General features: G+C 38.2%; 1 protein-coding gene across 2 annotated transcripts in view; it reads left to right on the forward strand.

The window, feature by feature from the left end:
* PRKCE (protein kinase C epsilon) overlaps positions 1 to 16,110 on the forward strand; it is a 300,197-nt gene that overhangs the window by 269,964 nt on the left and 14,123 nt on the right. Inside the window, exons 12-15 of one of the 2 annotated variants that reach the window (XM_069800307.1) lie at positions 84 to 222; positions 2,619 to 2,807; positions 7,864 to 8,010; positions 16,007 to 16,067. In XM_069800307.1, the coding sequence (XP_069656408.1) occupies positions 84 to 222; positions 2,619 to 2,807; positions 7,864 to 8,010; positions 16,007 to 16,021 (490 nt within the window). In that variant the 3' untranslated portion in view covers positions 16,022 to 16,067. Of the gene's footprint in view, positions 1 to 83; positions 223 to 2,618; positions 2,808 to 7,863; positions 8,011 to 16,006; positions 16,068 to 16,110 lie in introns of those variants that run through there. The other variant, XM_069800306.1, reaches the window with a different exon arrangement.

Below are 16,110 nucleotides of genomic sequence, written 5' to 3' on the forward strand. Positions count from 1 at the left end.
TGTCATATTCTATAGTTTATGATGAAATTCAAGAGCACATTAGAATTTGAGAGTTGATTTAATTTTGGGCCTTTTTATTTCAGGGACCTGAAACTGGACAATATTCTCCTGGATGCAGAAGGCCACTGTAAACTAGCTGATTTTGGGATGTGCAAGGAAGGGATTCTGAATGGAGTGACCACTACAACCTTTTGTGGCACACCTGACTATATAGCTCCAGAGGTATTTTTTTGCACTGCACTAAGAATACAGATATTATCATTCATCAGACTGTAATGTGTAATTTTAGACACTTTTTACATGTAGGTGAAAACAGTAAAAGATACAGACTAGACTCTGCTGCCGTTTCTCCTGGGTAATCTTGCAGAAATTGGTTACTGTATTGCTCACAAGCATTATTCCATGTTGATAGGAGTGACAAAGTGTGTTTTTTCTATTATTTGTTCCCTGAACTTAACGGTATTCTTCTCCATACGCTCACTTCTGACTCAGCATCATTGTGAAGGCACTTACTAGCCTTTAAGGTGCTAGGTGCAACGGAGTACTGCCAGCACTGGTCTTTAGTACTTATAAAAATGTTGTTAATTTTTCATGAGACTTAGAAGGGCATGTTCATACGAAAGAGACCATATGTTTGGTGTCATTTTGCCTAGGGTCTTTGTGGGAGTATTTTTCCTTTCTTTAAAGTATCTGTGAGTGAAAGGTATTGTGTTTGTGTTACTTCTCATCGTGTGGATGAACAGAAAGTACAGACTTGCATAGAAAAGTAGGAACTTTTCATATAAATGCTGCATATCAGTTGGCAACATCCAAAAGTCATTTCAAGGCATTCATTGGATAAAAGAAATGCCTGAGAATCGTGCTGGTTTTACATATCCTAAATTTTAATCATATGAGATGTATTTCCAAGTGCCTAAAATGAATCAATATTGCACAGTAAGTCTGCTAGGCAGACTTCATCTGCTCAGTTTAGTTAGTAACCTGTGCACCTTTCTGCTGAAGATTCAGTGTGCTGATGTAACATAAAAGTTTCATTGGTTTGTCTTTCATCAACCATAAATTTGCAGCAGGGAAAAATGTTAGTTTATTATTTGTTAGAGACAACAAATTAGAAATCCATATTGTTAGTGTTCATGGCTGTCAGGCTAGCACAACTGGTAAGGTGCAAATCATCTTGTAACTACCCTAACAGAAATGTGTGTTTTATGGAGTTTGAAAAGTATTCTGGTGTTAAAAGAAAATAAATACCAGTGTGATGGTTTTGGTTTTGTATGAATTCTTTTCTGATTCAGTATACTAATTGAGTCCTTTGGCAAATTCTTTGAAAATTATTACTGAAAACAAAGCAGTAATAAGATCCCAGGAACTTCTACGTTAAATCCTGGTCTCACTGAAGTCAGCAGCTCAGGCTTCCATTTTGTCATCTTAATTGCAGAAGTTTATCTCCTGCTTCTATTTCTCTTACATCATGGTAGTATGTTTCAATTTGCTTTTCTTTAGCAATATCTGAGTTCCAAAGAGTGCCCATAACACTTGAAAAGTACACTTTTGAAGAGTATCATTTTCAGTAATTAATGTCTATAAAATGTAATATCCATTCAACTAAGAATCCAGTTGGGGTCCAGACCTCTGTATTCAAATGTTAAACTCATTTGTGTTTTTATATTAAGACTTAATTTGGTTTTATATTGGTCGTGATTCCCAAACACAGCACTAAGCTCACGCAGTTCACCACAAGGCTTCTGACGGTAACACTAGTGTTGTTTAAGGAGGTGGCGGAGTTGTTGGCATTCCAACTCATTTTAAGGCAGTCAGCTTTACCTTAAACAGTCACTCACTCTACTTTCCCCAGTCGCCTGTCATGCTGAAACATTGCAGCCAAACTACAAACCTCTCTTCAGTGAAGAGGAGCCAAGAATTAAGCTTGTTCCTTGTACAACACTAGTTCTGTAACACCACGTAGTACAATAAAACTCCATCATGCTAACCTACTACTCCCCACTAAAGATATTTGCTACAAGGTTGAACTTGTGCCATGTGAAAAGTTGTAGCCAGTTTTTCTGAAAGCAAGGGCAATTAAAGTGGGTCCTACAGCCATGTATATCGTACAGCATTTTAATGCTGTAAAAAGAACTTGAACAAAAATGCTTTTGGCTTCCTTCAGCCCTACCTAAAGGACTAGAATAAATCTCTCAGATGATCTCTGTGCAGTATTAAAAGCTGCTTCAGTTTGTTTTTATTCAAGATAGAGACAAGGAAATGTTTCACATTTTCCACCAATCTGTTTTGTATATGTGGTCTTTTTTTCCCCTATAGCGTGACCTGCTTTAAACAGTTTGGAAGGATATACAGCTCTTTTGCTCACAAGCATACTCTTTTACTCAGGGGACTGATAAACTCAGTCAGTACTTCTGAGAACAACTACGCATTGACACTTAGCTGTGTTAGTGCAAATTGCATGGTTAAGAAACCATGCCTGCTGTTACCAAAATCAGTGTGGGATTTAGTCCTGCTTAGGCACTGGGGAAAGAAGGGGTGTATCATGTTGAAACAGCAAATGTGCAGCCGAAAGTGTTGTGTAACTTGTCTATTCATTCCAGTCTCTTTTTCCACACTAGATCCTCCAGGAGTTAGAATATGGCCCGTCAGTAGACTGGTGGGCTCTGGGTGTTCTCATGTACGAAATGATGGCTGGGCAACCCCCCTTTGAAGCTGACAATGAAGATGATCTCTTTGAATCCATCCTTCACGATGATGTCTTGTATCCAGTCTGGCTCAGTAAAGAAGCCGTCAGCATTTTAAAAGCAGTGAGTCTTCCATTACTTGCTTTGCTCCTCCTCTTCATGGGTTCTGGGGGGATTGCGTTTCTTTTTTTTTCCCTTGATTAAAATTGAATTTGCCGAAAGTTGTTGAGAGCTGTCACCACTGGGAGTTCAAGCACAGTTCAGAGTGCCACTGTTAGGATAATGGGGCCTGGGATAAATTACACTGCTTGTGGGAAAGGAACAGAATGTTTGTATTCCATGCAGTTGTATGCTGTCTAAATCTGTGTACTGCAGATTCATGTTTCAGGGAAAACCCAATCAACTAGAACTGTGCTATCACTTTGACACTTTATATGCCGCATGTTCACTGGAGTGGGGGAAGCACTACGTCATTAAAGAAACAGTGTTTTTATTTAACTCACTTATAAAATTTCCTGTCCCTCTGCCTTTCTTCCCCAATCACCAAGATGGGTTGAAATACAACATGAAAGCTGCATGTTCTATTTTGTAGTTCTCATAACACTCTGATAAGCAGTCTTACTCTAGTGTAATTGTTTCTGCCCTGGTTGGTGTTTTTCAATATGGGTAGTGACTTAACAGAAAAGTGTGTCACCAAATGCCACTATTTTTTTAATCAGTCAAAATGTGCCAGTGGGCCACTTCAGTTTTTAGACTACCTTTCTAAAGTCAGGTTTGCTTAACGTAAAGTCAGGTTACTTACTTAACATGACACTGTCATAAATTCTTTCTTCTGTTCTAGTATCATACTAAAATAAAAAGCAAAACAAACAGAAGCAGTATGCCAGTCCTCATAGTTTGAAAACCTGAGGAGGATTTCTGGCTTAAAAAAATGACTTGTTTTTTATTCCAGTTTTCCACCCTCTTGAAATTGGAAAATTTCTACCTTTCCACTTCTATTTTTCTTTCAGCATCTGGAATAAGGGAGACTTTCAATTAAGAGGGCAGCTGGTAGTGTAAAGTCCTGCAGAGATCTTCATACAGGGTTACATTTTGTAATTATATATAAAACTTGAACAAATTCTGATTTTAACACCAGTGGAGGTAACGCATTCTGCAGAAATGCTCATCTTGATCTTTTACTAAAAATATCCTCAGGCTCATTCTAGCTGAGAGAGAGATGCTCTAGCAGATGATTCAAAGCAGAAGTCAAAGTTAACCTCTCTGAATTGTTTGCTGGAGTATTCTTTTGCTCCATTCACTGTAGTGAGAACATGGAGGATTTCCTAAAGCTGACCTTTATTCTCCCTTCTCCCCCCAAATAGCTCTCTGATGACTTTTTTTAGCTGACATGATACTTCATGCATCGGTGTTTGTTTCCAGACCCTTCAATTATTTTCAGTTCAGCAATTAAAATGTATGGACTTAAGCTGCAGAATTCAGGCTGATATCCAGGGTTCAGGGGTTATTTTGGTGTATTGTAGAGAAGGGGTTGTTGTCAATGTTCATATCTGCATCTGAATTTCACTGAAGTCCATGAGACTTTCTGTAGTGTTTTGGTTTCACAGTCTGTAAGATCTGTTTCTATGCCATCCACAGGCTCCTTCAGTGAATCTACGTTAACTGACGTTTCTATTATTCTGAATCATGGAAAGATTTGTTGGAGGGGAAAAGTTAACCGATAACTCTTGGTTAAGTGTGTAGTATGAGAGCCACTGTAACTATTAGGAGAAGGTATTTGTTTTATGGAGGAGAGGGATAAACATATTTGACAGTCAGAGCCTTACGGTGTTAACTCATTGGTGGTGCAAGTAGTGAGATGTCTAACTGTTAATGTTATATGTGTCATTCATTAACCACACACAAATGCAGACACAGGTGTAAGCTATGTATTTTTGTGAATCTAAGTACAAGGGTGTTAAACCTTCCGATTTCTTTTAAAGCTGACTTCACTATATATTTTCAAGAGGCTGTTTTCCTGGGTCTACATTTTGATAGTAGGCATGGTGGTTTGTATTATGCTGTAGTTGTAGCTTTTTTTTTTGGTACATTTTTATGTCTAAAGTTAATCCTTAATTCTACTATAAACCTTAAAAAGAGAGTTGCATCCATTAAATAGATTTGCACTGTAATAATAGATTATTTCTCATTGGGCAAGATGTCTTCATTGGCATAAATTGTTATAATTTAATGGACCTGTGCCAGCTTACACCATAAAAAGAAAATATTTCCTTACATTTAGCAACCTGCTGTCTGTGCAGCTATGGTGTGAAACACATTTGAAACTTGGGTTCTTCATCTGATCCTTGTCCACATTCTGTTAAATGAAGAACAGGAAAAACAGAGGAAAGAAAGAGGCATCTATGTATTTTACTGCTGAATGGTAGCAAGGGATTAACTTTGGAACACTTCATTTCCTCACATTGTGCTTTGAGGCATGGGTTTTATTCTTTAGAAACTGTATTTTTGCACTCCTCCAAGCAGCATGTAAGGAAAGTTTCATAAGAAGATGTTCTCTTGTATTAAGTAACAATGTTTTATTTTCTGAAGAAAGTGTTTTGTTGGAAATAACAGGAAAACTGTAAGGAGGATAATTTTACAGCTCAGTATTACAAGGGAGCACGTTGCTTATCACGTGAAATCCCACAGATCTTATTAGTCCTGTTTCTGTGAATTGACAGGAATTGCTATTTAAAATTCTTTCCTGTGTGGTAAAGAAAACAATTCTTCATTGAAATTAGCTCTGCGCTTCTTTGCAAGCAATGGAGAGAGGTTGTGTCTACAGTGTGTGTTCCCTGCATACCCAGATAAGAGAGCTCTCTGGGTGCAGAAGCAGAACTCTGTTTTTAAGCTGTGCCATTTATTTCAAGAGGCAAAATTTTGGGAACCTGATGATCCTTGATTTGGGCCCCAAGTTGCATGGCTATCTCAGCAGCCTTTTGTCCTGTTGTCATTTAAGTCAATAGGAAATCTGATCGTAAAAGGCTCCTCTTTTCATAAAAGGAGGTTCCTGCCTTAATATGGGAAAATAAAAAGGCAACACTTAATGGCTATGGCTGTTAGCTCCATTGGCAACCATCTCTTCAACACAGTACAGTTAACAGCTGTCTCTGCCCTGACAGTTGCATCATTGTTGATGCTGTTGATAAACAAGGAATAAATGTCAGCTTCTGCTTCAGAAAAAGAAGGTGAAAAAAATCAATATTTATTGCAGGGGATGAAATTTATAGAATTAAATGCCCACTTCAGAAGTTTGAGATTATTTCATCATATTTGCATATGATTTTTTTTTATTTGTTTAAAGTATGCATTCTTAAAATTTGTTCTCATCCATTTCCAAGTTTCATGAAGTTTGTGAAGTACAGTACTAAACTGTACTATCTAGTCATATTTTCATGTCCTGGGCTTCTTAAAAATGACATGTTCGGATGTTTTTCCTGCCCCCAGCTTAAAACAAAGATAAAACATGGCAGATACTAGGATCAGATTTTACTTCTTTGATACCTGGATTATGTGGTACAAAAAGCATATCCTGTAGTTTCCGTGTTCTGTTTCTGCAAAATGTGTGGCTGCTGGTTCGTGGCCTGCTTGCTCCAGTCCTGAAGGTGAAATAAAGCAGAGGAACACAGGAATGTGTTTTGTGGTTTTCCAAGAGACCTCACCAAAGCACAGTAATCCTTTCAAAACCTTTGTTTCTCCTGCCCATAGAAAATATGACCTGTAGTTTAGATATGACTTGTCCACTTGCAAAAGAACTTGCAGAGCAGTTCAACACAAGACCAAAGAGAAGGGTCATCTTTGGAGCAGTGCGTGTGTGTCAGAAACCATAGAGAGAATTGCCTCACTGATCTATGTTATATCTTTAAAATGATAGCAATGGTATTCTCCTGTGAATGGTTGATCTAGCTATCTAAAACCATCTTAAGGGCTTCAGTAGCTACTTATCTAATAACTGGAGTACTAAAGCAAGGGTATGCATTGTAGTGATTTTTTTTTTTTTTTAAGCTTTTTTTCCTACAGATGTATAGTATAATGTGGTACCTAGGTTAAAAAGGCACTGAACAATTACCACGTTTTGTTTCATTTGTACACTTTTAATTTAAAAAATGTTATAATAATGGCTGAATATGAAGTTATAGAAAAGCTTGGGATAATTCTATAATACGAGTGTGCATGTGTGTATAAGAACAGCCTTCATTGCTACTTGAATTGCAAGGATTCTGTGTCCACATGCATTAGGAAATAAGTAGAGCAATTGCTAATAAAAGAAGGAAGAAATAACAGAGCAAAATGAGGAAAAATACTATCAGCTGCCATCATTTGATATCAATGTTTTGCACTGGTTTTACAGCTTTTTGCTGAAAGGAATAGTGAGTTTAAAAGTGAGAAGTTTAAAAATTACCACACCAAAGGAGAGCAGTTAGTTCCAATTGCTGCCACTAATGGTGTATTAAGACAAAAGTGAAGGTGGAAGTTATGTCATGGAGTTTCTCAAGGGAAGCTTTCTGTTGGTGCTGATCACTCTATGTATTTCCTGAAACTTATGGACAGAATGCTTATAATTCACATACCTGCAGGTGCTGTTCTTACTCATTAGAATAAAATCCTAGACATGAGTAATGGGATTAGGGCTTTTCATGTGTCTGCTTGAATGGAGTGTATGATTATGCAACCTACGTACCCAAAGAAAATAAACAGCACTAAGTATAATATCCCCCAAATTAATAGTTAAGATAAAGCAAATAAGATAAAATAAGAGCTATGCTGACCATCTATTTGGAAGTGTCTCTGGAGGGCTTAATATTTTCTTTCTTTCCTTTAGTATTTTTAGCCAAAGCTGGAACTAGAAATGCTGCTCCTATAGCACTCCCAGATGAAATTAGAACATTTCAGGAATCAGTTGAAGGAGCTTCCTGCAGGAAACTTATCTTTGGAGTCTCTGAATCTTCTAGTTTGGCTGGAACCTCTGAAATTTGGAGGGGCATCCTTGTTGCTCTTACAGAAAAAATAACCTCCTGAAAGGGGACTGTCTCTAAAAACTAGGCTTTAAGAAATGGAATGTGTAATTGAACTGCAAATGGTTTCTAGCCATTGCCATTCGTGTTTTAACTTCTTCCTCCTCTCCCTCCACCCGCTGCAGTTCATGACAAAAAACCCCAATAAGCGACTTGGCTGTGTGGCGTCACAGAACGGGGAAGATGCAATTAAGCAGCATCCATTTTTCAAGGAAATTGACTGGGTTCTTCTAGAACAAAGGAAAATCAAGCCACCCTTCAAACCTCGGATTGTAAGTAGCAGTTTCCATAACATTCAGAGAAAACTTGGTTTGACAATTCTAGGTGTTCGCTTTTCTGAGACATGAGATTACTTGATGCAACATTTGGGGGCTGAAATAGAAACATAAAAAACACACTGAAAATATTGTCTTGTCATTGTTTCTGTGAAGGTAAGTGTCAGGAATAGATTTAATGCATAGGAAGATGTTCATGTTCAGTCACATAAACCCATGAGGGGGTTTGAGGCCTGGTTTGAATTCTTTTCCTGTGTTCCTAAAGATACCTTGATCAGAAGGATTATTTCAGTTGGGTATATACTGTCTGTAGTTTCTGTGTGAACTCTGCTACAGTCCTGCGTTGCCAATGGCCACTGGATTTTGTAGTGAAAGACAGAGGAAAGGATTTCTGATTAATAATATATTAACTGAAGATACTTGAAAAAACAGCTTCCTGGGTGAAAGAAATACACCATGATTAGGTAAACTGATGTACTTACATTTTCCTAGGTAATAATCAAGTATTTCTATTTTAAAGTAAAAAAAATATGTAAATAGCAGCCCCACACGCAGAACTACAAAAGCCAAGGGAAAATACTTTACTTATTCTTGTCTTCCTCTGGATGAAAATACTTACAGTTCACCAAATATCAGCTTTTCAGCTGAGAATGTGTGCAGTTAACTTTGTGCTTGAACAGTACAAGAGAATAATTTTAAGGTAAATCCTTTGAGATTGATTTGCATCTTTTGACTTTGCACATTCCTAATTACAATGTTTGATTTGCCTGTAAATATGATCAAGGTGCTTGTTTCTTTCTTTCTTTAGATAGTTTACAAAGGTTTTTAAAAAAAACAAAACAAAACTTTGGGCTCAATGCTGAATCCTAATTTAGATGTCAAAAAGTCCCCTCTGTTATTGCAGAATTGTTGTTTGTCACATTTAATGCATTTACTTTTGGTCCAGTGAGATGCATTTCTGAAGTTCCCTGTGTAGGTAGTGAAAGCAGGGCTGCCCGTCCAGAACAGCAGCCTGAGGTAGCTCCTCTGAGTCCGCTCTTGGAGAAGTATCTCCCTCTCTCTCTCTGTAGCTATGCAGAAAGAACCCAAAGGAATTGAGAGCTGTAAGAGAAAGCTAGCCCTTGTGAATGTCTTTCTAGGAGCAATGGTAGGATATAGCGTCATCATATGGAGAAGTTTTTCTTAATACATTTCTTGGAGAATGGAAACCTTGTAATGCAGTAGCTATGGGCAGAGGGATGCCTGAGCTAGCCCCTCTCCTGAAAGGGTCCAGCCAGTGGGGCATGCCGGCTTGCTTACCCTGTTGCCCAGTTCTGCTCTGGAGGTGTGGCCAGGTTGCACCTAGTGCCTTCACTGGCTTACAAGTCTCTGCACTGCTGCAGGAAGTGTAAACCACAAATTAACCCCATTAGTATCTATCTGAAGCCTATTTAATGCTGTAACTAACTGCTTTCCAGTCAGGTTCCACAACCCTTGGGTAGTTGCAGACAGCCTTAATTGGTGTTTAGCTGAGTTGCATGTGTGTAGCTCTTTTCCTGTTTTCACAAGTATTTGGCCTTTCATCTCACAGTAATTTTTGTTGCTTTGCTCAGTATTCATCAGTGTTTTGGTAATACAGTTATCAAATCAAGATGCACAATTCCAAAATAATTTTATGCCTCCATCTAGTAAGTCCCAGATTCTTCACATCTAGTCTGTTTATTGGCTGTTTTCCTTTCATGGTTGAGATGCACCATCCCTTTGACAATAGGTATTTTTATGAGGCCTTTATTATTTTTGTAAGTATTCTTGCTGCGGCAGTCCTTCTTAAAAGTCAGGAGGCATTTAGCATGTCAGATATTTTTATTCATTGCTGATATAAATGCCTTCTGCCTTCTCAGTGCAGCTTCTTTCTGGTGATTATTTCACTGCTGTTATATTATAAAGCCATTCCTATTTTATTAATTCCTGTTGTTTTGTTCCTTTTCTCCTTTTCTGCTTCTTTTAATGGTATTTTAGTTGGATATTTCAGTTTTAGTAGTGATTTCAGATTATTTCAGAGTAATCCTTTGTATAATTTTCAAGAGAGCTGCTTGCTCTTTAATAGTTGTTAGGGTGATTTTGTACATCTTTATTTACACCTTTTCTCATTTTTCTTCAGGCTGCTTCTATAATGTCAGATTTTCATACCACTTCTTTCCATATTGTATATGCCAACCTTATTCTACCAAATTTGATTCCTGCAGCCTAGTAGTTCTGTATGCTTGGGTTTTTCTGAACTCTTTTTTTTATGGTAGTGAATTCAGATAATATGTAGTCTATGTTACAGGCATCCCTATTATTTTCATGTTCTTAGTCTGCTCTCTCTAAGATATCTTCCCCAGTGACCTGGTCCTATCAACTTCTACTGATAACTTTTCTACACTTAGAAAGGGTATATCTTATATATTTACACTAGGTTTATGATCCATCAGCTGTTTTGTACCAGCTGCATAAATTTTCCAATTGTTTGGATTTTGTTATTTTGTAGAAATCTTTGAGCAAGATCATACTGAAATTTTTACTTGTCCTCTTAAAATTGAACGATTTATTAGTTCGAAAGTAAAGTGTGATATATATATATATATCTAGGCTGGAGAAAAAGATCACACAAAATATAATTTTTAATTATGCAACTTTAGAAATGGTAAAGGAATCTAGGGCGCTAAATTTCAAATGCTGAAAAGGTGATTTTGGATACTTGCCAAGCTAGAAGAGATTGCACTCACTTTGAAAAATACAGGAAAGAGGGAAGAAGGTGAACACTAACAAAATAAAGTCTACTTTAAAATCTAGATAGACAGTTCCTCTCTAAATTCAGTTGTGGGTGTAGCATTGAGACTCACTGATTCAGATTAACAAGTGTAACTGTTCCATAGCTATGGAGTAACTATGGGAAAAACATAACTAATGCCTGTGTTTGGAATGTTTTCTGGGTTTTAACATCTTTCAGTATTGATAAAGAGCAGTTGATTATTTAAAAGTGACTTGTAATATTAAAAGGGGGTTAAAAAATATATTTTTCATCTTATGTTCAGGAGAGCCTAGATCTCTGAAAATAGCTATGAGAAGAGAGACCAGATTATTAGTCAGAAAACAGACTTTCTTGCATGTGATATGTGAGTGTACATATGTGTAGGGAAGGAAGCATACAATGCATATATAGTCATTTGTGCATTCAAATTGACTTTTGCATGCACATACAAAATTTTGCTCATGCAAGAATGCATATATTTACACAGGTATTCATCTATTTTCTGACCAACTGTTAAGATGACTAAGGGGGGAAATTTTATAATTACTGTATCATACACACTTTCAAAAAAAACCCCAAACTATAGGATCTATTCAAATGAGCTCTGGGCAATATAAAACACTGACACTGAACAAGTAGTGTCGTTAGGGAAAATGGTCAAACACTGAGGTCCCATCAGACATTGGAATAATCTGCCAAGGGAGGTCACAGAGGCGCTAGCATGGAAACAAACCTTGCTTCAGTTCTGCCTCACTACTTCGCTGATCCCCAAAACATGCAAGTTCCTTGGTTAGCACAGTCGTCTTCCTCTTCTGTTGCCTTTTATCCTTTCTCTGCCATAATAGATTTTCTGAGGAGCTATATTACACGGTACTGTAAGGCCTGTCTCCTCCATAGTTCAGGTATGTCTCTTCAGCTCTGCCAGCCTTAAGTCTGAATTTTTCAGCTGGAGTTGGAAGAAACACTATATGGCTATTTGTTAGCCAGGCTTTTGAGGGTTTGGTTTTTTTTTAAAATCTCATTCACTCTGTGGATGGATGCAAATATATTCCTTATTATACCAGAAATATACCATTAATGTCCTTCTAGTTTGTACATGATTTGATTATTCTAATGATGTGTGGGAAGCTGAAATTTCTTTCCTAACTGTTTTCAGCCTTGGAATGAAAATTATGGAAGTCCAAAAGGTCCTTGAAAAACTGAGTGTGTTTTCTGAAGGCTTGCAAGAGTGCCCTGGGCAGAGCAGTCATACAAATGGCTGAGGTTTAGATTGCTAAGCAGTGGCAGGAGTGCCACAGCAGGTTGTGCTAGGTAGAGACAATGGAAGCAGATTTGGTGGCCCTGAAACATGCTGCGATGGATCTTTGGCTGCTCCTCCAGCTTAATGACTTGGAATAGAGAATATGAAGGGGTAAAAATGCACTGGGGCCCAGTGCTATGATGCATATTATCGGTCAGCCCTTCCTTTCATATATCTAGAATTATGAGGCTTTTCAGTGGCAAAAGTAATTTTTTTATATATATATACACTACAGTTTACTATACTGAGGGTTTGTCCCATGTAGAGCTATTATAAATATTAAGCTACTACAGAAAAAGTAATAGCCCTGAGGCATGTACTTTAGAAATCAAGCAAACTTTTGAACAGCTATGAAGAAGATACTTGTTACAGCTAAGCTCCAATGACCTTGATAGTGTCTCTTGAAGATCATTTCTGCTGTTCTTAAAACCTAATTCTTAGAGTTTCACAGACTGTCTTGAAATTTTCTGAATAATATTATTCTTCCCTGCTGCTTTTAATGCAGACATGAATATGTAATTGCATATGCAAGAAATAAGTACAGTTTTAGTGCAGACAGGTATCTTTTCTCTAGAGCAACTGTTGTGAGACAGAAATCCGTTTGAGGCATTTTATTCCTATGTTGAAATATTTTGTCTCATGTATTCTTTCTCGAATTTTATTCCATTTGGAGAATGAAATTTCCCTAATCAGTGGCCATAAGACCAAGCTGTGGTTTGCAACATAATTTATTGCCCAAGAACCACAAAGGCCTTGATAGTATTCAGTGATTCTCTGCTCTCCATCTTTCTTTGTTTCCATGGTTATGATCTTGGCTTTGTTGAATCTGTTATTTCCATTTTCAAACTGCGTTTGCCATATTATAAATGAAAACAAGGGTGCAGTAGATTAATTTCTTACCAAAGTCATTGATATGGTGGTAAATGTGGTAGATCTTGCTGTAGTGCATCATGGGATGATTCTGCCTATCCCATACCAAATAATAAAATATGTGTTAAAACAGTGATTGAAACAGCTTGCTGCTTCACCTTTAATGTGTATTGATGAAATTTACCTCGTCCCAAGTTGTTATTTACCAGGAAAGCTTGTATTTGAAACAGTGAAGCAAAAGTATGTTTTGTCGTATTTCGCTTTTTCCTCAATCTTCTCCATATCTTATTAGATCCATACAAGAAATTCTTTGTGTCATTTCTGAGAGCACAGCTGGCCAGCTGTAGGCTTTCCAAACTGAACTTGTGGCCTGCTGACATGCCACTAACATCAGCCAGTGAGCTCAGAGAGGTGTGCCCAAGTGGCATAAAGATACACAATATCCCAAGCTGACTTGCCAGGGATGGAGGAACATCATGGCCCCAAATTTGTTCCTCATCTGTCTGAAGTCAGTGGCAGCCTCATATGAGCATCAATTTCACAGAATCATGGAATAGTTTGGGTTGGAAGGGACCTTTAAAGGTCATGTAGTCCAACCCCCCCCCTGCAATGAGCAGGGACATCTTCAGCTAGATCAGGTTGCTCAGAGCCCTGCCCAACGTGACCTTGAATGTTTCAAGGGATGGGGCATCTACCACCTCTCTGGGCAATCTGGTGTTTCACCACCCTCATCACAAAAAATTTTTTCCTTATATCTAGTGTAAATCTACCCTCTTCTAGTTTAAAATCCTTATCTGTTGTCCTATTGCAACAGGCCCTGCTAAAAAGTTTGTCCCCATCTTTCTTATAAGCCCCCTTTAAAGTATTGAAAGGCTGCAATAACGTCTCCCCAGAGCCTTCTCTTCTCCAGGCTGAACAACCCCAACTCTCTCAGCCTTTCCTCATAGAAGAGGTGTTCCAGCCCTCTGAAGGATTTCTTCTTGGTTTTTGTAGAATTAGACCAGCACAATAAAATCACTCTCGTATTTCTTATGCTGTTGGTCACAGTGGCTCAGTGTGGTGCAAGGAGCTGTGAGACAGAGGAAGCTGTTAGGCACTGTGTAGCAAGGACAGTCTCACCACAGACACACTCCTGTCCTTTCAAGCTGAGTTTTCACTGTCAATCCTTGAAACATGTGCATGCAAACAGACAGACATGTCATTTTCATCCACCCTCTTGTAACTGTCAGAGTTGTGAACATTTGAGACTTTGACTAAGATGTCCTCAACATGAAAAAGCTGAAGAACTCTGACCCAGAGGGTAATACAAAGCCTGGTAAAACAGATGTTTGCCGTATGTATTTCTTTTCAGCAGTTAAGCCAAAGTTTCATCACTAATGGCTTTATCAGTGCCTGTGGCTATCCATTCATAGTGTGGCTTTATGGAGATGAAGTTAACAAAATAATCCCATTACTATGATTTACTGTGAATGTGTAGCTTTCACAGAACAATACATTATTTTAATTTTCTCTATGCAGTCATAATTTCTTCATTTTCCATTTTAAAAGCTTGCTTTCTTCAAGAGCATTAGAAACAAAATGAATAAGATAGTCTATTGCAGAACTGTATCTTGCAGTATGGAGCAACAGCAGCTGCCGCCAGCCCGTTAAGTTCATCTAATGTGATTCCCTTCGCTTTGCAGCCTCCTCCATTCCTGCAGTTATATCACTGAGAATGTTTTCTGAATATTTGTATGTTCCTTCTTCAGTTCTGACTTCTTGCGGGTAGAGAGTTGGTCTAGCAGCTAAAACCAGAGACCCGAGAATTGCAAGATACAGAAGTTCTTCTACCAGATTTTCTAGAAGCTCATGGTGTGGTCCAGGGTTCATCAGCCAACCTTTTCATGCCTCAGTTTCCACTCTGTGGCAATCTCAGGATGCTTAATGCAAAGTTCTGTGACAGCAAAGAAATATGACTGAGAACTGTTAAAAACCAAATGCTCCACATCAGCCTGGCTTTTAAATTGACTGAACGTGTAGCACTTCCCTTGGAAGAGTGTTCTATGCTATACCAGACCTCAGTGTTAGCAGATTTCATCTTGATCCTCAGTCTCAAATTTCCTACAGTAATTTTCACCTCTCAGCTCCGTTAACTCTAAGATAATCATAAACCATTATCGAAGTCCCTCCCTCCTTAGTTATCACTATCTGAGCCACATTGTCTGTATGCAGTTTCCTTGTGAACCTGAACTCCCTTGTTAAGTCTTGACTTAAGGATGCCAGCAATGTGTTCTCTTTCAGTTTTGCGCTGCAGCAAAGATTTGAAATAAAATCATTCCCAAATACAAAATTCTAGTCCTAGCCAATGATTGTGGGTTACAACTGGAGTCAGTGAGCACTGGGAATTTTCTTTTCCCCCTCCCCTAAATGAGTGAAAACCTGGTAAAATTTTGGCAACCAACCCTTTGTCGATGACTTATGACAAGCTGGATGCCCGCAGTATTTGGAACTGGGTAATAAATAGCAAATACCAATCAGCACCTACAGAGTGTGCAGCTGGCCTGTTTGCACAGGCAAACAGGCAGAGGCCGCACCTGCCTCATGGGTAGGTGCCTCACTGAACTGCTCCCAAAAATGTGTTCAATTAGAGAGGTCTGTGTTTAAATTGCTGCAGCAACCGTCTGCTTACTGTGAAATATGGCTGGAATCCTTAAAGAGGGACCGCGTTTCTGGAGAAAACTTTCAAATATATTAGCCTGAAACATAAGTTTTATAATCTCAAATTTGTTTTCATACATGACTGCTAACAGGCAAAGATTTTTTTACTTTTTAATGAGGGATTTTTAACCTGGTGTTGGGAAGTCAAGATACTGTTTTGGTGGGTTTTTTTGTCACACCTCTATTTTTTTATGACTGGATTGTATCGTCATACGTGCAGAATTATGACTTTGCCTTTACACTGTGGGGAAGAAGCCCTGTAAAATGCAGTATCATTCAGTAGCACCAGAAGGAACATAGGAAATTACAGGCCAAGTAAATTTCTTTTTGTATAAATGTTCTCTCTTTTCAAGTTTGCTTCAGTGTGAATGTCCCTCTTTAAGGTAAGGCCTTCAATATGGGGAAAATGTCAAGGTAGGTCCATTTTTAGGCCTAATAACCTTGAGGTGTCCCTTCA

This window comes from Haliaeetus albicilla, chromosome 13, assembly GCF_947461875.1.
Source record: "Haliaeetus albicilla chromosome 13, bHalAlb1.1, whole genome shotgun sequence".
Taxonomy (NCBI): Eukaryota; Metazoa; Chordata; class Aves; order Accipitriformes; family Accipitridae; genus Haliaeetus; species Haliaeetus albicilla.